At 44.6% G+C, this 23151-nt stretch overlaps 1 protein-coding gene across 1 annotated transcript in view; it reads left to right on the top strand.

Moving 5' to 3' along the window:
• Window positions 1–23151, top strand: part of LOC122813911 (zinc finger protein 25-like) — a gene marked incomplete at its 3' end in the record, with an annotated part of 269965 nt that overhangs the window by 130140 nt on the left and 116674 nt on the right. Inside the window, exon 4 of the mRNA XM_044086455.1 lies at window positions 11453–11773. Coding sequence (XP_043942390.1) covers window positions 11453–11773 — 321 coding nt within the window. The remainder of the gene's footprint in view (window positions 1–11452; window positions 11774–23151) is intronic.

Raw genomic sequence — 23151 nt, 5'->3', positions numbered from 1 at the left:
CATTCTGGCTAGGCTTATAAATGCCTTCGGGCAGATAGCCTAGTTACATACCTATGAACCTATATGTTCTGCATGTGTCCTTGTCAATCAGTTTACACCTCTTTCTACAAAGCAAAATCTCTGGAAATGTTTTGCTGAAAGCACTTCTGGTAAAACTCTGAATAAATCTTTTTTCTGGGGTAAAAGCCCCCTGTATCCCAGTGTAGGGGAGCGCCCCCTATCTCTTGAATTTAAATATGCCTACTCTGAGGTTGCATAACAGTGGAAAAAAGGGGGAATTCTCCACTATTGGCAAAACATTTTCAGTGAAGAAGGAGTTGCTTAAACTGTCAGCAAAAGATTGCCGCATTCCATTCCACATGCCCATAGACCCACACAAGTTATTTTGAATCAAATGTATAAGACTTACAGCATTCCCATTGTGCATTACAGATGTTAATTACATAGGCTGACATGACATATTGTTTATCTCGGATCATTTCACTGACAGTTTACTCTGACATGAGCCGTTCTGTATCCCAAAGGTGTTCTCTGACACCACAGACCCATGAGGCATTCTGTATGACATAACTGCTGCCTTGTTTCATATATAGACCTAGTACTAGCCCAGTGCAGAATCTGCAGTTACTGTTCCATTAGTATTCCTTACAGACAGCACAGGCGATTAAGGCTATGGCCTGTTAATGAGCTGCTTCCTGTAGTCCCAGGTTGATTTCCTCAACCTTTCCCTGCTTATTGTGTAAATCTGAGCAAGTCACTCACCCGTACAGTGATCTGGGGCAGCTGGGAAACTGGGCTATGTTCCTCAGTGGTCTCTTTGATCACAAGTCTGGTAACTACCTGTAATTCTATAAAAAGGGCAAACTAAATAGCAGAATGCCTGGTAACTACCTATGAAGCTATGAGATTAGGAGGTTATGACTGGATGGCAGCATAGACATTTCAGGGCTGCTTTTGCAGATTTCCAAACTGCTGAAGTGAATGTTGGATTCAGAATCTCCACATTGTTCTAACAGATGTGGATTTGTGCCACTCCTACCTCCATCATAGAATAAGCACTATATTTTCTCCTAACCTCAAACTCTGTCTAGCATCAGTGGTCTTTTAGTGGAACAAGCCCTAGTTTGCCTATTGGAATTGGGGACTGCCTCCCCTAAAACCAAGGCCTCGTTCTATCATAAATTTCCAAGGTGACAACTTTCTCTTCAAGGACCATCTTGGCTTAAAAGCAAGAAGGTTTCAAAGATAATAGATACATATCTTCATTTAAAAATAAATACTTTTCCTTGCAGTTTTCTTATTAATCAAATCTAAGTGATTTTCACAGGAATTTTTACACGAGTTTCTAACTTGGCAATCATTAACTCTTGACTCTAGCCCCAGATTATGTTCTTAATACTTTCACAGGGATTCAAGAAAATTGTGCCCCATATAGAAGGACTGTATTCCAAAGCCCTTTGCGATTCAGAAATTATATGTGGTATGGGCATTGTACACACTGTGTAGCCATAATATTTCTCACACAGTGTAAACCTGCAATTCTCCCATAAGACATTACATAGTTCACAAATGTTGTACCAACTGTGTACATGCAGGACCCAGTGGGGTAACTTATATGAGTAGAACTGTGTACTTATAGATGGTGCATTGCTTGTGACCATTTTCTGGGTTAAGGGTTGGCATAATGGCTAAGGCTTTTACCTCGCAGACACAAGGTAGAGAGTTTGATTCTAACCTTTGGAAGGGAAATCATCGACGCATAAAAAGGCACACAAGGGCAGTTAGCCTAGTTCTGGCCTGTGAAACTGTGACCATACTCATGGCTGTTACACAAGCAGCACATCAACAGAAAAAAATAATTATATATTTTTTCAGCATGAAAACTCCTACTGGTCAAAGTGTCCTGTGATGGACTCATGCATCCCATTCCCAAATTATGATGCTCCTTGGCTCCAGCCAGTGTGAGGTGGAAGAAGCAGACTTCCTTGTTAGTATAATATAAGAACGATTGTGGCTTTGCTGTCATGCCTAGTGAGTGCATTTTATAAATCTACTTGTAGCATGAAGGCAGAGCACAGCACAGCAAAGAACAGCTTGGGCTTAATGAACCTTACTTAGTAGCTCAGCTGCTTAGGTAAAATATGTCTGGCTTTGTTGCCATTACCTACTGAGCTGTGTGGCTTTAACATGCTACACAACGATTCATTAGTAAGCACTAGCAAACTGAGCACCATTCGTAGATATTAGATCTGAAGTTGTTAATCTTCTTCCTATTCAACACTGATGGGTTCAGTTCCGAGCCCTCGGAACCAAGTCGGCCTTATACCAAGCTTGCGTGCACCAAAAACTCTTGAGCTAAGCTGCTACCCACAATGCCCTTCACTCAGTTACCTCAGATCTCGTTTGCCACGCAGCCATATAGCAGCGTTTTACCGAGCTCTCCAGCTACGTGATTTATCTTTCTAAATTTTGCAGTTTTTTTGTGGATTTTTCCTGTTAGTTACTAGTTTTTTGGTATCTTTCTACACTCAGCTCTACCCACAGGTATCCCTTTCATACCATTGTTGGTATTGGCCCTTCTACCCTTGTGGTATCCCAATACCATTGTTGGTATTTCACCTTTCTTAACTTTCTTTCACTCTTTCCAATATTTTTGTGTGCATGTGAGTGTTCTCTATTATGTCTGAGAAGAAGGGCACTACGGGGTTTAAACACTGCTCTTCCTGCAGTGGGAACTTCTGAATAGGGACCTTCATGAAGAGTGTGTGTACTGTTTGGGGGTTCTGCATTTGTAGGCGAAACCTCCATGTGATATTTGTGCCAGCTTCAGTCAGAGGACGCTGAATGAGAGACGTAATAAATTGATCCTTAATGGCCTGCTTTCTTCTCCTTTTTTGGAGGCTATTTCTGTGACGGAGGTCTCATCCCCTCCTTCAGTGGACAAAAAACATCCTCACTCAGATCCCTCTTCACCGTCTGGTGACAGAGGTAAAAGCCAGAAGCACAAGGCCCATAAGTCTTCCTCTGAGCACCATACTGCCTCCTCGGTTCTGACCACCTCGGCTCCAAGTTCGACTCCAGTGATAAATACTGAGGTCACCTCATCGGCGCTGCCCTGATGACTACGGTGCCAACTACTACCTCGGTTCCAACCAGTTTGTCTGCCTCTATCTCGGCACTGACGTCGCCCACCTCTGTTCCGATGTCTGTTCTGACTACAGCTTCGGAGCCGTGCTTGACTTCCACCCCAGTTGTAACCTTGGCTCCGAGCCCGTTCTCGGCTCCAACCATTCCTCTGTTGCCAGTTTCTAAGCTGGAATCATCTGTGCCATTCTGTTATACACTACGGACCCAGTACTCATCGTCTGTGGACCCATTTGCCGGACAATCCTTTAGCCCCTCTTTGGACCAGCCTGATTCCCTCTCAGGGGCATTGGTAAGATCCACCAGGAGCCTTTCAGAATTGGATGTGGTGCACCTTTTTGACCAGCTGCTGACTGCCAGGAGAATTTCAAATTTTCTTAGACCCCATCCCACTCCGGGCTTTGGGTCTCTTACACAGGCGACCCCCACATACTCTCCTCCCTTAGATCCCTCGGTTCCAAGGCTCATATATCTGATGTTTTCTGAGAGGACCCCCTTCCTTGGCGCTGACAACGACAGTGTCTGAGACCCCAAGGCCCCTTTGGGTGCCGGTTCCATCGGAAGACACCCTTCCTCAATCCCATGCTTGGTGGGTGGAACCTCCGGTTCCATTCACAGTTCCGACTGTGTTGTCAGTTCCATCTTCGGGTCCAAGGGTGACTACCACCCCGAGTTTACTTGAGGCTCTGTCCCCAGGGGCAGACCGTGTGGAGTGGGGTGTGACTCTGGTTCCGATATTGTCTTCTTTGGTCCTGGGCTCCCACTCCTCTTTGGGCAGGCCCACTTTCTGGGTGAGGGAGAGGGTGTTTGCTTCTAGCAATCCTCCTATGTCGGTCATCCCTCCAGTTTCTTCTGAGCCATAGCTGTCAAAGGCTACCCCCATGACTCCGAGAGCACAAGGCCCAGGAAACCCCTGTCCAGGGTATTTCCTTTTCTGAGTCTTCTTTGGATGCTCCCACCGAAGAACCCCCTCGGAAACGGGCATATAAGAGGAAACACATGGACTCCCCAGAAGAGTTTGAAGCAGATGGGTGACTGGAAGCCGTCTAATCCTTCCTCAGAGGAATCCATATTCCTGCAGGCCTTTTGCTCCCAGCCCTCTACTTCTTGGGTGACCCCCCCCCCCCCGCCGATGAGTTGGTTAAGCTCATTGTGCAGCGGGCGTGGAAGAACCTGGAAACCGTTGAGGCCATCCCTAGGAGATCAGACAAGGTACTCTCCCCTCCAGAGGATCAACCCCATTGGTCTAGAGGTTTGCCAGTGGATGCTATGGTGGTGGTGGCAGCCACAAAAAAGGACCTTGTGGAAGAGAGTCCTGGGTCGTGGACAGGTTAGGGAAGCGAGTTTTTGCTTCAGCGACCTTTACAGAACTTTTTGGCACATTTTACAAGGCTTCAGAGAGATCTCATCACCGTACTCTCTGGGACCCTCGCAGGCCAAGTTTCGGATGGAGCACGTGATAAAGTTGCTTCCCAACTTGCCACCCTAGAGTCAATATTCAATTCGTCCATGAGGATGCTGTATCACACAACTGAAGGAGCGGCTAGAGCTGCGGGTGCAGGTGTAGTCATGAGACTCCACACCTGGATACGCATTTGTGACCTCGGAACTCCTTCAAGTCTTCCTTTTTAAATTCCCCTATCGAACCATCAACTCTGTTCGGTGCTAAGGTCAAGGATACATTAGCCAGATACGAGCAGGACGGGAAGAACTTGTCTGCCGTGGGCCTACGCTTTTCTAAACTTCAGCGTTCCTTCTCCAAGAACCAGAGGAGAGGGAAGATGTGGCACAAGAAGCATCAAGATCCTTTCCATGACACACATAGTAAGGACTCCCTCAGAGGCAGAGGGGGTTCCAGTAATGGAAGATGCCCCTTTCGGGGCAGAGGGAGTCTCCGGAACCAGGGCTCCCGAGATTCCTTCTAGAGTAGACCGTATCAGCGCTCCTGAAGCTCTGCCCAATTGCTTTCCTCTGGAAGCAGTCAGGGCACGTTTTTCTCTGCACCAAGCTGCCTGGCTCTCTATTACAAACTATCAGTGGGTGCAGAGAATCATTACCAGAGGCTACCACATTCCTCTGTTATCTTATCCAAGACCTCCAAAATCCCTTCCTGATGTTCCACCAAGTCAAAGGGAGGAGACAGCTTCTGAAATATGAAAGCTATGTCAAAAACGAGTCATCCAACAGGTCCCCCCAGACCAGTGTGGATCAGGGTTCTACTCAAGATTCTTTTTGGTGCCAAAGAAGACAGGGAACTGGAGGCCCATTCTGAATCTCAGCCAACTAAACAAGTCAAGTAGTGCAGACCATATTCCGCATGGTCACAATACAATCCATTCTCCCATTTCTTCAGGAGAGTGTGTGGATGTGCTCAATAGACCTCAGGGATGCGTATTACCACATCAAAATGGACAAGCGCTCCAGGAGTCTCCTTCACTTCTGGCTGGGAGTCCATCATTGCCAGTTCAGAGCCCTGCCATTCGGTCTCTTGGCGGCCCCCAGAGTGTTCACGAAATGCCTAACAGTAGTAACAGCTCATCTGAGACTTCAGGGATTCCAGGTGTTTCCGTACCTAGACGATTGGCTCCTCTCCACCCCCACCAAGCGCCCACTGGTCAGGGCCCTCCGCTACACTCTAGTCCTAGCGGAGTCGCTGGGCATCACCATCCATTGGGAGAAATCCAAACTTCAGCCCTCACAGCAATTGGAATTCATAGGGGTAATATTGAACACCCAGTCAAGTCTGATCTCTCTTCCTCTTCACAGGCTTCAGAGATTAAGGGCACAAGTTCAAGTGATACTCTGTCGAAGAAAGGTGTCTGCAAGGGAAGTTCTCCAGGCTCTGGGGTCAATGGCTGCAGCCATCCCTGTTGTTCTCCTAGCCAGATTACACATGAGATTGCTACAATGGCTCCTTCAGGCCCAGTGGATATCCAGTCTTCACCCCCTGAGCTCACAGATTCTTATCACCAACACTTGCAAACAAGATCTCCTCTGGTAGATGAGTACAAATGAAAATCTTTGGTGTCGCTCCTTCCAGGCTCCCCTACTCAGCGCCACAGTGAACACGGATGCTTCCCTGATGTGGTGGGGGGGTGACTTCCAGGGAAAGTCAGTCCAAGGCACGTGGTCCAACGTAGAGGTCAACTTGCATATCAATGTCCTGGAGTTAAGAGCGGTGCTATTGGCGTTGCATGCCCTCCATCTGCTCCATCCTTCCAGAACGATTGCTATCCAGTCAGACAACATGTCCGTGATCTGGTACATAAATAAACAGGGAGGGACGAAATCCTACCCCCTGTGTTGTGAAGCCATGAGAATCTGGCATTGGACAATAGCTTTCAACCGCTTTCTAATCGCAACGCATATCCCGGTGAGCTCCAATGTGATTGCAGACAGGCTAAGCAGATGCATCCTCTGTCCTCACGAGTGGTCTCTCAATCCGAGTGTGGCGGTAGAAATTTTTAGCCGTTGGGGCCAGCCATTCTGCGATCTTTTCGCCTCTCCCTCACAAAATGCAGCAGCTACTCTGCCCTCTTTCCCCCTCCCAGGGAGTCACCTAGAGATGCTTTGATTCACAATTGGCCACGGGTCTCCTTTATGCTTATCCTCTGATTCCTCTTATCCCCCTTGTTCTAAGGAAAGCTATTCAGTTGAGAAGCAAACTGATCCTCATTGCCCCGTTCTGGCCTCGTCAAGTATGGTTTCCCTTCCTCCAACCTCATCTTCTACTACCTCCTTGGATCCTAGACACTCATCAGGACCTCATATCTCACCCACAAGGGCTGACTCCCCCGAATCTGTCCACTCTCAAGCTGACGGCTTGGTTTCTCCACTTCCGTTAGTTTCCAGGCAGGAAACTCTCTCTTCATCTGTCCATGATATTATTTTAACCTCTCATAAACCATACACCAGGAAACTTTACAGGGACAAATGGAAAAGATTTTCTATTTGGTCACATAATTGGAAGCTAGATCCATTCCCAGCTCCTGTAGCCACTGTTATTCATTATCTGGCTGAACTGTTCGACAAAATGGGGCATCAACTTCCACCATTCGAGTCCATCTAGCAGCTGTTTCCAACTTCCATAATGGTTCAGATGGAGTCCTGCTCATTTCCACTCGTCTTTGCAAGACTTTCCTCAAGGGTATTTTCCACAGCAGGCCTCCCATCAGGCAGCCAGTGGAGGCATGGAATCTCTCCTGGGTTCTGCAGTCTCTTTCTCTAACCCCTTTTGAGCCTGCTGCAACATGTGATCTAAAATTTCTTTCATGGAAATCCTTATTTCTGGTGGCTGTCACCTCAGCCAGACGAATTTCTGAATTGCAAGCATTATGTATCAAGAGCCCTTATCTGATCTTCCATAAGGACAGAGTATCACTTCGTACTAACCCATCCTTCCTTCCCAAGGTGGTTTCTGATTTTTCTATTGACCAGTCCATTGAGCTCCCTGTATTCTTTCCAAATTATTCTAACAAGGGAGAATACTGCCTACATTCTTTGGATGTTCATAGACAGTTACGTTTCTACCTGGACAGAACTAAATCCTTTCTCAAGTTGGACCAGCTTTTCATTTCCTTTGCGGGTCCTAGAATGGGAGGTGCAGTATCGAAAGTTACTTTGTATAAATGGCTTAGGGATTGCATTGCCTTCTTATATTCGCTTATGAATGAATCTAAGCCTGGCCAAATCAAAGCTCACTCAACTAGGGCTATTGCAGCATTGGTTGCCTTCCATTCTTGGGCCTCCATGGATGACATTTGTCCAGCCGCCATTTGGGCTAAGCTCCATGCCTTTATCAAGCATTACAAATTGGATCCGATCTCCAGGGGAAGACCTGCCTTTGGCAATGTGGTTCTCAGGAATGTTCTTCCATAAGGGCCATCCAAGTTCTCCAAGTAGATGGGGATTCTGTCCCATCAGTGATGAATAGGAAGAAGATTAACAACTTCAGATAAAGAAGTTATGTCTTACCATAACGTTCCATCTGAGTTGTTGATCTTCTTCCAGTCATCACACCCTCCCACCGACCCCCTCCAAAGGTTCCTGGCGGATCTTCTGGGTCTTTGTGGTGTCTTAGGGTTTTCTGTGCAGAGATGGCCTCTGATTTGCCATTTCTTCTATATGTTGCATGCAAACTCGATCTGAGGTAACTGAGTGAAGGGCATTGTGGGTAGCAGCTTAGCTCGAGAGTTTTTGGTGAATGCAAGCTTGGTATAAGGCCGACTCGGAACCGAACCCATCAGTGATCACTGGAAGAAGATCAACAACTCAGATGGAACGTTATGGTAAGACATAACTTCTTTTTTTGTTATGTATGTCATGTGCCAAAACTGCAGTCCGTGTCTATGAATCATGGTAATGACATCTGTTCTACTGAAAATAGTGCTTATAATATATGTATGCAGCTATGCACTGTGTTTGAGTACCATAGATTAAATCTCATTTTGTGTGTGTGTGTGTGTGTGTGTGTGTGTGTGTGTGTGTGTGTGTGTGTGTGTGTGTGTGTGTGTGTGTGTGTGAGAGTGAGAGAAAGAGACTCAGTTTCTCATAACTGCTTATGTGTACACGTTTGACTGTTGGTCTGGTTATGTTTTTAACTTCTTATACTTCTTTTCACACAGGTTATAAGTTGTAAACATCACACACTGTTTTTCACTGTGAGATATGGCTTGTTTCATACCTGAGAACGGGTCCTCAGAGTAACATACTTACTTAGGTCATAGGTGTATGCTAGGCTAACGATCACTGGGGCCTTTGTAAGCCATGCCAAACATCCTAAACATATCCTACAAGTTTGCGGCTCTTAGAGGGTGTTTTAAGGGGTATATGTAAGCTACAGCAACATTTACAGGCTGTTTCTGTCCATTAGAGACATAAGTGCTTTACCCAGGGTGTAGTTTCCGATTTCCCATCCACTGGTCCATCTTTTGAAAAGGTTTAGAAAAGAGCTCTGTATGACCTGTTCCATTGAAGGGAAATTCTCTGGGACACATACCTGACCCTCCAACGTATTCAATTTGTGTCAAAAGCAAGGTTTAAATCCATATTCAAATAATTCTCATTCTATTATTTGTTTTGTGGATTTGCAAAAGAGCCATCAGATTGCGATCCAAGGATGATGCCGTGCATGCCAGGCATAAATTTCCTCTTAACAATCTGTAGGAAACAGTGCAGAGAGAGGGCTTTAAGGCAATCTGCATAGGACATGATGTTTACTCCCTGTATTCTTTTAGTGAGAAACGACTGTGGATGTTCTAGTTGTCGCATGTGCCTGGTCAGGTACATACCAAAGAAGATGTTGTAAAGAATGAATAAATAAATAAGTAATTTGAATAAAGAGACTAACCTAGCTCCTACTTTGACATTGTCTTCCTCCTTTCACAGCCTTTCATATCTAAATGTACAATCATCATATTATAGTGCTGGAAAAAGGCCACTGTTATCCCCTTGCACAAAGGTGGTGCTTCCATTGACCCCAGGAACTATAGACCTATTAGCCTGACTAGCCTTATCTGCAAGACCATGGAGTGAATCATCATGGACATTGTCAACAAAAATGTAGGTAATCTCCAAACACTTGACCCTACTCAGTTTGAATTTGTCAAAGGGAGATCATGCCTGTTAATCCTAGTGGACCTCTTAGAGACCGTCACCAATGCCCTTGATGAGGGGAAATCTGTGCATACAGCCTACCTAGACTTAGCCAAGGCTTTTGACACTATCCCCACTCAGGCATCATTGACAAACTCACCCAGATAGGGTCTCAACCCTTATAGATTATTTTTTCTTTCATAGATTAGTACAAGGCTAACCGGCCTTGCAGGCCATTTTAAGCCTAGCTAGTTGCCCCATGGAAGAATCAAACCCTGTATGTTGTGTTTGCAAAGTAAACACCTTAACCATTATACCAACCTTGCAACATTAGATGGGTCACTAACTGGCTCACTTGATAGAACCCATATAGTCAAAATACGGGAATCCACCTCCAACAGCAGACATGTAACCAGTGGTGTTCCACAGGGGTCAGCCCTGGGACTTCTACTGTTTGGAATCTATTTCTCCAAAGTACAAGCAAAAACTTAAGGTCTGTGGCTGACAAAGCTTGCTGATGTCTGCAAACAGGGAGGGGTCATAGAATCTCCAAATGATGTCAATATCCTAAAAGAGGGTCTTACGGAAATAGTTGGTGTCAAAGTCATGGCCTTAAACTCAATGCAAAAAAAAATGTATTGTCATCCTTTTCAGTAAGAGTGATGTCCCTGCAAACTACCAGATCAATAACACCCTAAGTACACACTCAGTAGTGAGAAACCTGGGCACACAGGTTCACAGCAACCTTATTTTTAATTGCCATGTCTCCACAGTAGTAAGAAGGGCATTCTATATTGTTCATCTCATAAGTAAGGGCATTGCCTCCAGAAAAAAAAGAAGTTATGACCTCCCTGTACTCTTCCCTCATCAGGCCAATAATTGAGTACAATACCCCTTTTTGTATACCTTTCCAAGAACTTGCAGCAATTGGAGAGACCACAAAGGTTCCTCACAAGGAAAATCCAAGGTCTTCAGCATCTGTCCAATGAGGATTGTCTGAAATCAGTGTCACTTTATTCTGTTTCATACAAACTACTCAAAGGCAATCTTTGTCTTGCATAAAGCAGTCTCTGACCCTGCTTTATTGAAAATGCTGCAGATCTGTAAGTCAAATAGTACATGACTTACTCATTCTAAAGGTCTTAACCTGGTAAGGGACATTAATAGAACCTGCTGGAAGGATAAATTTGTCTCCCAGAGGTTACCACACCTTTGGAAAACACTCCCATTTCATGTCAAGCAGAACACCTCATTGGCCCTCTCCAAACACAATCTGGATGATTGGATGGGTAACCATAAATTCACCCTGGAGGTTCCACCTGTGTCCCTTTTGCACAGGGGTGATAGGTGCTGATTGTGGAAATAAGGGTAAAACTTGGCTAGGTTTGTAAGGGTCCTAGGGTCATTAGCCTAGTAACCTCCTATGATCCTACTTATATTATGGGTGGTCATGCTTGTACTTAACTCTCTATCTCCCCCTCAGTTCTTCCAAAGAGAAGTGCTTCATAGACAGGTTGTCCATTACTCCTTTCCAGGCATACTTGTGGGATTAGTAATGATCCCATGCCCAGGTCTCCAGTGTAGGAGGCAGATAGATTCCTTACATCTGCTTCATTGGGATGGCCTTTGCACATTCTGTTTATGAAAGATATATAGACATAAGTGAAATTCTGATAGAGCTATTTAGTGTCTCTCTATATTTATTGTTTCATAGGAAGATGCTTTTAGTTTGGAACAGCACATTAAACAAGAATTTTCAAATTTGCATCAGTTTCTCCAAGACAAAGAAAAGAAAGTCATGCAACAAATTAAGGATGAAAAGACAAACCTTCTGATAGAAATGGAAAAAAGTCTTCAATGCATTAAACCTGATATTATTGTCTCTCACGTGCCAACATGTGATGGTAACTTGGAGCTCAAGAATAAAGAAACAGAGACACTGAATGAGATGAAAGTAAAATTTGAATGTGCTGAAAATAATATGGCCTCACTGAGAATGGAGCTCATAAAACAGGATTCTGATGGTTTACTAACTGTAAGTATACTGTTTGATTATACTTTTGTGCAACTTTTGTTTTTGAAAGTAGAAAGATGTGCAGTAGCTCATATGAAGAAACTTCTGAGGTAACAATATATCAGCAGCCTAAATCATGCAGCGTAACATGTTTAATTCTGTATTGGTCATTTATTTAATTATACAGTATGTACTTGTATGTATATCAGAAACTTTGCATGCGTAAAAGTATTTGTGTTTTATTTCATTTTTGACAGGTAATTGAAGAATAATACACACTACGTGGAAACTTTTTACTGTGTTGCAGAAGTGTGTTAGTCTTGTACTTGTAGTGAACTTCAGATAGACAAAATGTTTTGTTTTAACATCACTATAAAACAAGAAAAATCTTGGATTTGACAAACTAAATGTGGGGGAACATCATGAATTGGAAATATTAGTCTAGCTGTGTGGTGTAGAGGAATAGAACCCTGATTATATCTTAGGTGGTTAGAGTTTGATTATCGCTGGAAGAGCCAGATGGTAAGAGAGCACTGAAGGGGGTAGGGTGTACCTTGGGTGCATGGTCCTGTGGTGTACAGTGCTGTGCTGCAGTCCTTAGGGACCGGAGATCATAGAGAAACACTGGATTCATGGGATACAAGTCAGTCCTGAGGGATCATGTCACTAGTTAAGTGAGTGACCCCCTTTGCTGATGCACCCATTGCATGTTGACCCCTGAGCAGGCTGTTGGACACGTACAGTTGATGCAGGTCATTCTTTCACATGGATGATGATCCTACTCTGCATTCCTCCAGTCCTTGCTCTCATGAAACAAATGAGCTGTAGGACTTTTGCTATTGAGGAACAATTGTATCAGTAGGGTAGCCTGAATATGAGCTGATTGCTAGTCAGGAAATGGAGAAAAAAATTAAATATGGCAGTTAAGAGGCTGTGATCTCCATATTCTCCCTAATTTAGTATAGATTAAGCTGCAGTACCTTAGGGAATGGCTCAGAGAATTATTTTGGGATTGGAATGGAATGGAAATGTTCATCCTCATTTCAGGTCTACTCCTCCAACAATACCATAATAGCTACAGTATTTGAAATGAAACTGCTCGGTGTTCTAATTGACAAAAAAAGTTAAGTCTGGCAAATATCTATCTCAGATTATCAAAAATATGCACATAAAACTAGGATCCCTGTTTAGAATAAAAATATATCACCAACACTACAAGACAGTCAATTGCCAAAATTCATCTACTCTTTACTCTGCTGTATGCCCCCCCCCCCCAGTTTTCACCACCCTAAAGAAAACAGGTTTAGTAAAACTAGAAGCTTGCTACAACAAAACAGCCAGATTTGCAACAAATTCCCCACACAGATCCCACCACTGCTGTTCCCTGCAACAACTCAACTGGTTAGAATTACCCCACTCCTTAACTTCTACCCAGCTTATCACTGCCCACAGCCTGATACACCAACCAGATAAATGCCCTGTTCTCCAAAGTCTCCTCCAACCCTATACCAACAGATGGGTCATTCGTTCCTTAAACACATCTCTCCTACAAATTACCAAATCCAACAACAGTGCCAGTGACATTCTAGCTTTATCTCCAGAATTTGGAATACTATCCCTCAACCTGTCATAACTGCAGAAACCCCCCACATTTCAAAACAACAACTTAAGATTATCCTGCTCAACTCCTGGTTATATACCCATGCTCTAGTCCTGGCTAAATCCATTCTTCCCATACATTACCTACCCACACATACCTTCATCCACCCTCACAGCCCATCACATATAACTTACATTACCTACCCACACATACCTTCATCCACCCTCACAGCCCATCACATATAACTTACATTACCTTCCCACACATACCTTCATCCACCCTCACAGCCCATCACATGTAACTTACATTACCTACCCACACATACCTTCATCCACCCTCACAGCCCATCACTTGTAACTTACATTACCTACCCACACATACCTTCATCCACATTCACAGCCCATCACATGTAACTTACATTGCCTACCCACACATACCTTCATCCACCCTCACAGCCCATCACATATAACTTACATTACCTTCCCACACATACCTTCATCCACCCTCACAGCCCATCACATATAACTTACATTACCTACCCACGCATACCTTCATACACCCTCACAGCCCATCACATATAACTTACATTACCTACCCACACATTCATTCATCCACCTTCACAGCCCATCACATATAACTTACATTACCTATCCACACATTCATTCATCCACCTTCACAGCCTATCACATATAACTTACATTACCTACCCACACATACCTTCATCCACCCTCACAGCCCATCACATGTAACTTACATTACCTACCCACACATACCTTCATCCACCCTCATAGCCCATCACATGTAACTTACATTACCTACCCACACATACCTTCATCCATCCTCACAGCCCATCACATATAACTTACATTACCTACCCACACATACCTTCATCCATCCTCACAGCCCATCACATATAACTTACATTACCTACCCACACATAACTTCATCCACCCTCACAGCCCATCACATATAACTTACATTACCTACCCACACATACCTTCATCCACCCTCACATATAACTTACATTACCTACCCACACATACATTCATCCACTTTCACAGCCCATCACATATAACTTACATTACCTACCCACACATACCTTCATAGGTTCATAGGTTCATAGGTTTATACTAGGCTATCTGCCCTAAGGCATTTATAAGCCTAGCCCAAAGTTTTGTGGCTTACGCCACCCCTTATATGAAAAAATACTGTGCCCATTAGTTTGTTGTGCCTCTGTCCAGCAGTGACACAGAGATGATTCCCGGGGTAAACCTACGATCTCCCATCCACAGGTCAAGATTTCTCTTGAACAGAGCCAGCGAGGTGCTCTGCCTCACATGGACCGGGATTTTATTCCACAGCATAGGGAGTCTCTGAGTGATAAATCTATCCCTCCAGCACGTCCTATTTATATCCGTGCTAAGGTTTAAGTCGCTTGCTCTAGTGGTTTTGGTGGATTTGGATTTTTTGAAGTGGAGCATGTCCATTAATTCCGGGTTGGACATGGCCTTGTATGTCAGGCACATGTCACCTCTGAGCAGACGGTATGCGACTGAATAGAGCTGGAGTTTCTTCAATCTGGCAGCATATGACAGATTTTGGAGTCCCTTTATCCTTTTGGTGAGGAACTTTTGGGGTGAGATACATCCCAAATGGGGCATTGTACTTGATCATTGGTCTGATAAGTGAAGAGTACAGGGGAACAATGACCTCACTAGATCTGGATGTGAATCCCTTCATGATCAGGTGGGCAATGTAGAAGGTCTTTCTAACCACTTTAGCAACGTGAGTGTCAAAAGAAAGGCCACTGTCAACCTGGGTCCCCAGGTCCCTGATAACCTCTTCTGTGCTTAGTGGATTGCCACCTATATGGTAGCTTGGGGTTGGCTTGTTTTTCCCGAAGGGTATGACTATACATTTTTTGGCGTTTAACTTCAGACCATGGCTCTGGCACCAGCTATCTGTTTCCGTGAGTCCCTTCTGAAGGATATCCGTGTCCGATGCACTTTCCACTATGGCACCCAGTTTGCAGTCGTCTGCAAACTTTGTCAGCCAAAGTCCTCCCATGTTGGCATGTACTTCTGAGAAGTAGATGCCGAACAATAGGGGGCCAAGGACCGAGCCCTGTGGGACACCACTTGTGACCGGCTTGGAGTCTGACATAGCGCCAGCAACTCTAACCCTGTGGGTTCTGTCCTTAAGCCAGTTTGCAACCCATCTTGTGACATATGGGTTTACATTTAAGCTGGTAAGTGTTTCTACAATACCCGAGTGGGGTATTGTGTCGAAAGCCTTTGCAAGGTCAAGGTAGGCTGTATGGACTGCCTTTCCCTCATCAATGGCCTTGGTGACTGTTTCGAAGAAGTCGACCAAGTTCAAAAGGCAATGATCTGCCCTTGACGAAGCCAAACTGGGTCGGGTCCAATGTCTGCAAGTCCCCTATATCTTTGTTTATGAGCTCCATTATGATCCTCTCCATAGCTTTGCAGACTAGACTTGTTAAGCTTATAGGGCGGTAATTACCAGGGTCCGTAGAGGCACCGCCTTTGTGGAGTGGGACCACAGTTGCCGTACGCCACTCCTTGGGCACGTATCCTGTGGTAAGGCTGAGATTAAACAGCTGCCTTATGTGCGGGTTTAATTCCTCATTTAGCTCGTGTAGCACACAGCCGGGGACACCATCCGGTCCCATTGATGCTGTGTTTTTAGCTTTAGAGATAGCAGTTTTCACCTGCGCATTTGAGATGTCTGGGAGGCTACACTCCGCTGGGATAGTTATCTCTCCTTTAGGGGGGGAGAGGAGGGTGAAGTTTGCACTGAACCTGTCTGCCAGTATGTTGGCAATGTCTGTGGGTTCAGTGATTTTTGTATCATTTTGGACTAATTCTGAGCATATCTGGGAGTTTCCCCCCAGGTTCCTAACCTAGCTGTAAAAGGCCTTATGATTGTCCTTTGAATCCATGGCAATTTTTCTCTCAAAATTGGCCTTAGTTGATTTTATGAGTGCTCGTACTTTTTTGCTAATAATGATCAGGGGTGACTTCCCTTTTATGGATTTTGTTCTATCATGTAATAGCTTTCTCCTCTTATTTTAAAGTTTGTTAATGGCTGGGGTCCACCAGACTGGATGTTTGCCCTTTGTGGAAAGGGTCTTGGTTTTATTTGGGATTGCCTGATCCATGCAGTCCTGGAGGTGTTCATAGAAGGCATTTGTAAGGACTTCCGCAGCTTGGGTTGTGGTTTCCACTGGCTCAGGGGCCTTGAGGGATACCACACCAGTCTTGAGTAGTGTGAAGTTTGCTTTAGAGAAGTTCTTCACTGTGGTCTTTTTTGTTTGGGGTGGGGGCGGGATGTGGATTTCCAGTGAGATTAGTTTATGAACAGATCTCACCAATGAGGGATATACTTCCGGTGTGGAGCATTTTGTCCCCATGTTTGTGATAATGAGATCTAGTACATTTTCTCCTCTCGTGGGAACAGTGACTAGCTGTTCCATGGCATTTGAATTTATGAACTCCAGGAACTGTTGGGCTAGAAAGTTAGGGCTTGAGTAATGTTCCCAGTCTATATTCGGGTAGTTGAAGTCACCCAATATGATGGTGTTTGGAGATACATTTATACCCTCCAGTGTCTTCAGGAAGGCTGTGTGGGGTTCCTGAGTTTGAGAGGGTGGCCTGTAGCATGCTACAATTTGTAAAGCAGTTTTGCCTATGGTTAGTTGCACCTGGATGGTTTCCGAAGCTTTGTGCGTTGCCACCAACCTGGAGGTGTGGTTATCCTTTATGAATATGGATACACCCCCTCCTTTTGTGGTGTGGTCCGGGTTTTGGGGCCGGAACGAATGATATGAGGTAAAACCTAATAGTGCCGGGGTGCTCTCAGGAGCCTTGAACCAGGTTTCAGTTACAGCACAGGCATCGATGTTCTCCATACTGAGAAGGGCCTTGAGTGCGTGCATTTTGAGATTTAGACTTCTGGCATTGAGCAGCATTACCCTCAGTTTCTTCCCATTTTTGTTTTCTAGGGTGGTAGGTTTAGAATTTGAGCCTTGCCTAAAAAGGCACTATGGGGTGGCAAGAGCCTTAGCCAATATCCGGAATCCCAGGGTGACAGGTGCAAGCCGCCCTTCGAAGCAGCGTGGCTTGTCAAGCATGTCATCCCAGGCAGACAGACACTGGATCCCCTTTGAATGACACCAGACATTAAGCCAATTGTTAAAGCTGATCATCTTGTCTCTATATTGTGGCATCATTCTTGGTGAAGGAAGGATACTGCTCAGGGTCAGGGTCATACCTGCCTGGGCTACATAATCAGAGAGCTCCTCTATGTCTCCTTTCATGTAGTCCAGGGAGGTACGTCTCAGGTCGTTCACACCAGCATGGACAATGACTGTGTCATATTTGTACTTGCCGTGGAGTGACCCGAGTGCTTGTGATATGTGGCGGATTCTAGCGCCCGATAGGCAGCTTACTGTGACCCTCTCCGTGTTCAGCCTGGTGAGTGGGACGTCAGTGTGTCTGACTATGGAGTCACCTATGACAAGTATGTTTGGTGTTGTATTTGGCCTTAAAGGCTGTGACTGCTTTGCACACTGATTTTGTGGTTTATGTGTTGCTTGTGGGGTGTCTTGAGGTAGCAGTTGTTTGGATGTCTGCTTTGGAGGCCTCTGCTGTTTAGGTAAATTTTTACTCAGAGCCTCCGAGTATGTCTTTGTGTCTTTATGTGTTTGATTCAGTGGTGTGGTAGCATTATGTGAGTCTGGTTTTGTGGTGTGTGTAGTTGCCTTCTCCTCCTGTCTGGTCTTGCCAGTCCTGAGTTGAGAGAGCTCAGCCTCCAGTTTGGCTAAATAGCTGCATCTCCCGCAAGTATTTGTGTTATGTGGGAGGAGGAGAGGGTTGTCTGTGTACATGAGGCAATTGTAACATTGCCTCAATATTCCCAGATTCACCAACTGGGCAGGAGAGGACGCCAGCATCTGGCTCTTCGACATGCTAGAACAGCCCATCACATATGACTTACATTACCTACCCACACATACCATCATCCACCCTCACAGCCCATCACATATGACTTACATTACCTACCCACACATACCTTCATCCACCCTCACAGCCCATCACATATAACTTTACAATACTCTGTACTATCCTAATCTTCTTTCTCCCCTCCTATCAAACCATACATTTCTTCATCCCCTTTCCCCCTTGTAGACACCCAAATCATCCACTCTCCTGCCTGTCACTTTAGCTAGCATACCTCATCCTTGACAACTCTGTCTCTCTCGCTCTCTCTCTCTCTCTCTCACTCCACCTAAACCCTTAACCTACCTAAGTGTTCCTGTCACTTAACCTAAACCTCTTATCCCCTCCCTTTTTCCCCTTCTACACCTCCTCACTATACATTCTCCTAACTTTGGTTTCTGCCTTTGGTTCTTCCCTATCTATAGCCCACAATATACCAATTAACACGAGTTTCTAACACCTCATTCCCCTCCTCTGTAATTCCTCCTCTCAACCCTGTACTACAAGCCATACATAACAAGCACACTAGAATAAAGAAAACTCATTTAACTATCTAGTAGAATCTTTGTCTGAATCATGTAATAGTAAAGCCTACCTGTCTCATATTAGTCAAAGTGAACATTATTGTCATTTAGATTCCACAAGGGTACCCTAAATGAAATTGCGTGCATCAGGTTCAGTATTGATATGACAATTACATACATACGAATTACATATAGCACATACAACATACATAACAGTAACTTTAAGGTAGTCTGTTATTTTACTACATACTACTGTAAATTACTGTCTACAATGTTTAGCAGGTGAGTGATTGATTATTGCACATTTATTTATTGCATACTTATTTTCTGATATGTTAGAATAGCTAGCAGACAAATGTTGTGTCTTTCGGCTTATCCCGGTTAGGGGTCGCCACAGCGGAACTCCGGTCCGCTAATGTTTGGTAGTGGATTTTTACGTGCCAAGTTACCAGCCCTGATGCACAACCTTCAACGAAGGTACGCCCATTCACGCATGCCTCCACACAGAAGACGTCCTAGCTGAGAATCAAATGGGACGTCTTGCTAGCAGACAAATACTGCACTTAATTGACATTATAAACAGATAACTATGAGCAAGCATTTCATAATTTCAATTGTACCATAATGGTTTGACCGACACAAGACCTTGTCAATGACTAACATACCTGAGATTGCTTCCACAGTTCAAGAACCTAATCGCCTGTGGGAAGAAACTGTTCCTGAATCTGGTTGTTTTACATCAAATGCTGCAGTATCATCTGTCAGAAAACAAGCTTGTAAATAGACCATAGGCAGCATGTGTAGGATCACTGGCTATTTTCGTGGCCCTGTTGTAGCAACGTGTTGTATATAGACCATGTATATCTGAGAAGTTGGAGCCTGTTATTCCATCAGCGACCTTCACCATCCTCTGTAAGGCTTTTTTGATCTGCAACTGAACAGCCCTAGAACCACACCGTGAAGTTGCTCATTAAGATGCTCTCTATGGCACCCCTGTAGAAGGTGATAAGGATGGAGGGTGGTAGATTAGCTTTCCTTAACCTCTGCAGAAAATGCAGGCATTAGTGGACTTTCTTGACTATGTGACTGGTGTTTAGTGCCCAAGATTATTATATAATTATATTATTATAGTCTCCTTATAAATAACTAACATCTGTACTAATGTGCAAGAGTGTTTTATATAAAGTATGTAAAAATGTTTGTTCTGTCCATTAATGTGAATTTATTTGTGTATGTAGTGTGGTGTAACAAACTATTGTAATTATGCTAACTGTCTCTGGAACTTTTCTCCCAGAGCCTCCACTGAAAATGGGCGTCCACCCAGTTGGACTTTTCCGGTAAACAAATGTCAAATAAAATAATAAATAAATGCATTTTACCCTTTTGTTTTGTGAACTCACCAGTAGATATGTACATTTGGAACCAGAATTCTTCTACAATGAATACACTAAAGGAAAATCTTGATTTTTATGTTTAGCTTTAATAAACTCACTTTCAAACCTTTAATTTTATGCTAGCAGTGTTTGCCGTAGCATTACTAAATGCACAATTTCAGCTAAAATTGGTGTGAAAAAAATGACTAAGAATTGAGATTTGCTAAATGTGAAGCCTGAGTTTGCAACGTAAACGTTGGCTCATAGATTTGCAGCAATGGCACCAGGTTTAATTCCCTGCTAGGGCACTATGGCTTTCAGGATGGGCATGTGATGCACACTATCCCCAGTCCCTACTTTCTCCTGTCTGACCTCATCCCCTAAGATCATTATTTTCTCAGCCATAGTTCATTGCTGTGCAAATGTGAAAGTACCATTTAATACTTGGTGTTTGCTTTCCATACTCCTTGCAAAAACTGTTTAATGGTTTTTAAAACAAAAAAAGATACTGTGTGGTAAACCCCAGAAGCAGTTCCACCAGGGCGTATTGTTTTACAGTGAGGGTATATGCCATGGTATGCCTTAGCATAGCGCCATCTCTTGAGTTATGGTATATTCTGTGTTTTGAATTTTTTAGCATAATGATGTTCATCGTGCATACAGCTGCAGTAATCACATATGGGTTCTCTGCCGTCAGGCGGGTCCTCGGTCGGCTGAATTCCAAAGTCTTGGTCCGGCGTCAGTTGTTGTCGCCTACTTCCCTGACGTCAGTGCGACAGGGGTATATAAGTCACAGCCGACGCCATGTTCTCCAGTCTTTTTTGCCGCGCGGTGCCCGAAGCAGAAGCAGTTCGCAAGTGCCGGTCGGTCAGCTCCTGAATTTACGAAAAATTGGAAACCGAAGTCTTCTTTAAAGCTAAGTACCCCGTTGGGGAAACTTTTCTTGCCTCAGACCGATGTCAGACAAAGTTAACAATTGTATTTCTTGTGGGAAGCAAATACCGCATAAGGGTTTCCATTCCCTCTGCATACCTTGCTTAGGCCCACACCACGACGTCTTGGGCTGTCGCTTTTGCGCTACTTTCAATAAACGCACTATTAAGCGTCGGGCGGAGTTCGCCCAACATTATTTTGGTAAAGCCTTTGATTATAAAATGTCGTTGGATACTCCGACTACCGTTTTGTCCAAAAAACGAAAGGACAAGGACCGACACGCGAGGTCCGCTGTCTCCACCGACACCACGCCAAAAGCGGCTGCACGTGGTCCGGTTCTCAGCGAGACGCCTATGCAGTCCCTGACTACCGACGACACTTCCTTGGCGGTGTCTTCTGTACCCGAGACCGCTGGTACCTCGGCCCTTACTCAGGCTACAACCACCGAAACCACAGTGAGTGTTGAGCCTCCTAATGTGGACAGGTCCACTTCCACCCAGGGTGTATTTAGACCCTCTTCTTCCTTTTCCATTAAGGCCTTCACTAAGTCCAAATCAGCCATGCATCCCAAGAGGCCTGTTGCACAGGGCCCATCCCCAGGCCCCATGCCTAAAAAGCAGATGCTTAAAATGGCTGAGGATTTAATTTCCTATATCAGGGGTTCCCAACCCCCTCCAGACAAGAGACCCAGAGTCGAGGAAGACTCTCCCTCTTCTGAACAGGGCTCCATTTTCTCAGAGCATTCTGATGTGGAGGAACACTCGTACTCCCCTTATGAAGATTCTGATGCAGAACAGTCCATTCCTTCTGTATCTCCCCCAGAGGATTTTTCTTTTGGGGAAACCTTGCACACCTTGAGGGAGCACTTCCATTGGGAAGGCCAAGACTTTTCTGATTCCAAGAAAAGGCTTAGAGAATTTCTTTTGTTACCTCAACACAGGCCTCTGGCTATACATCCTGTCCTGGACATACTTGATGATGTTTACTCGGAGGCTTGTCTTAATCCGGATTCCCTGCCTCCTGCACCAGTCAAACCTGATAGGTACTACAGAGTCCCTAACTCTCACCAATTTCTTTTCAAAAGCCATAATGCTGACCCTGAGACCATTTCTCAAGGCCCCAAGGGAATGAAGGCCTCTACTGCCAAGAATCCACTACCTTCCGAAAGGGAATCTAGATCCTTAGAAAGGTGGGGGAAAAAGGTATACACCTCGGCCACCCTAGCCATGAGGGCCTTAAATTGTCAGTTCCATATGCTTAAATATCAGCAGTTTCTGTTATCTTAATTAAGAAACAAAATGTCTCAACCTGAACAACCAGATTTGAAGGAATTGCAGGATATGATGCATAGTGCAGAACAAGTGGGTAAACACACCTTACAATGTGGTTATGATGCCTTAGAGGCCTCAAGTAGAGCTGCTGCTACAGGAGCAGTCATTCGTAGACATGCCTGGCTTAGGGAACAAAGCTTGCCTGATCATGTTAAAGCTAAATTACTAGATGCTCCTTTACAAAAGGATGTGCTATTTGGTACTAATGCTGAGGAGATACTACGGAAAATGGAAGAAAAAGCTAAATCTATGCAAACTGTCAAGGCTTTTCTACAGGTACAGCCACCACGTTTTAGTAGAAATTGGCCTTCAAAAAACTGGTCCTTTCCAGCCACAGACAAGCCCCAAAGAGGTAGATACAGGCGCTCAAGGGGCAGAGGACAATCTCAAGGATCATATAGAGGCAAGCAATGGCAAACTCCAGCACCAAGAGGTGGCGAAGACAGTGCACAACAATACAGAAAGCAAACCCAATGACTTCCTCCTTTTCATGCCAAGCAAATCTCAGCTGGCAGCTCCCTTGGGAGGAAAGCTGGCACTATTTTCAGGAAATTGGCATATTATCACAACAGACAAATGGATCCTGGACATAATAAACAGAGGCTACAGATTTCATT

Source organism: Protopterus annectens, chromosome 10.part0, assembly GCF_019279795.1.
Source record: "Protopterus annectens isolate FY-2018-M chromosome 10.part0, PAN1.0, whole genome shotgun sequence".
In the NCBI taxonomy this organism is placed as follows: domain Eukaryota; kingdom Metazoa; phylum Chordata; order Ceratodontiformes; family Protopteridae; genus Protopterus; species Protopterus annectens.
Note: the sequence above shows the minus strand (reverse complement) of the source record. Positions and strands in the feature narration are given on the sequence as shown.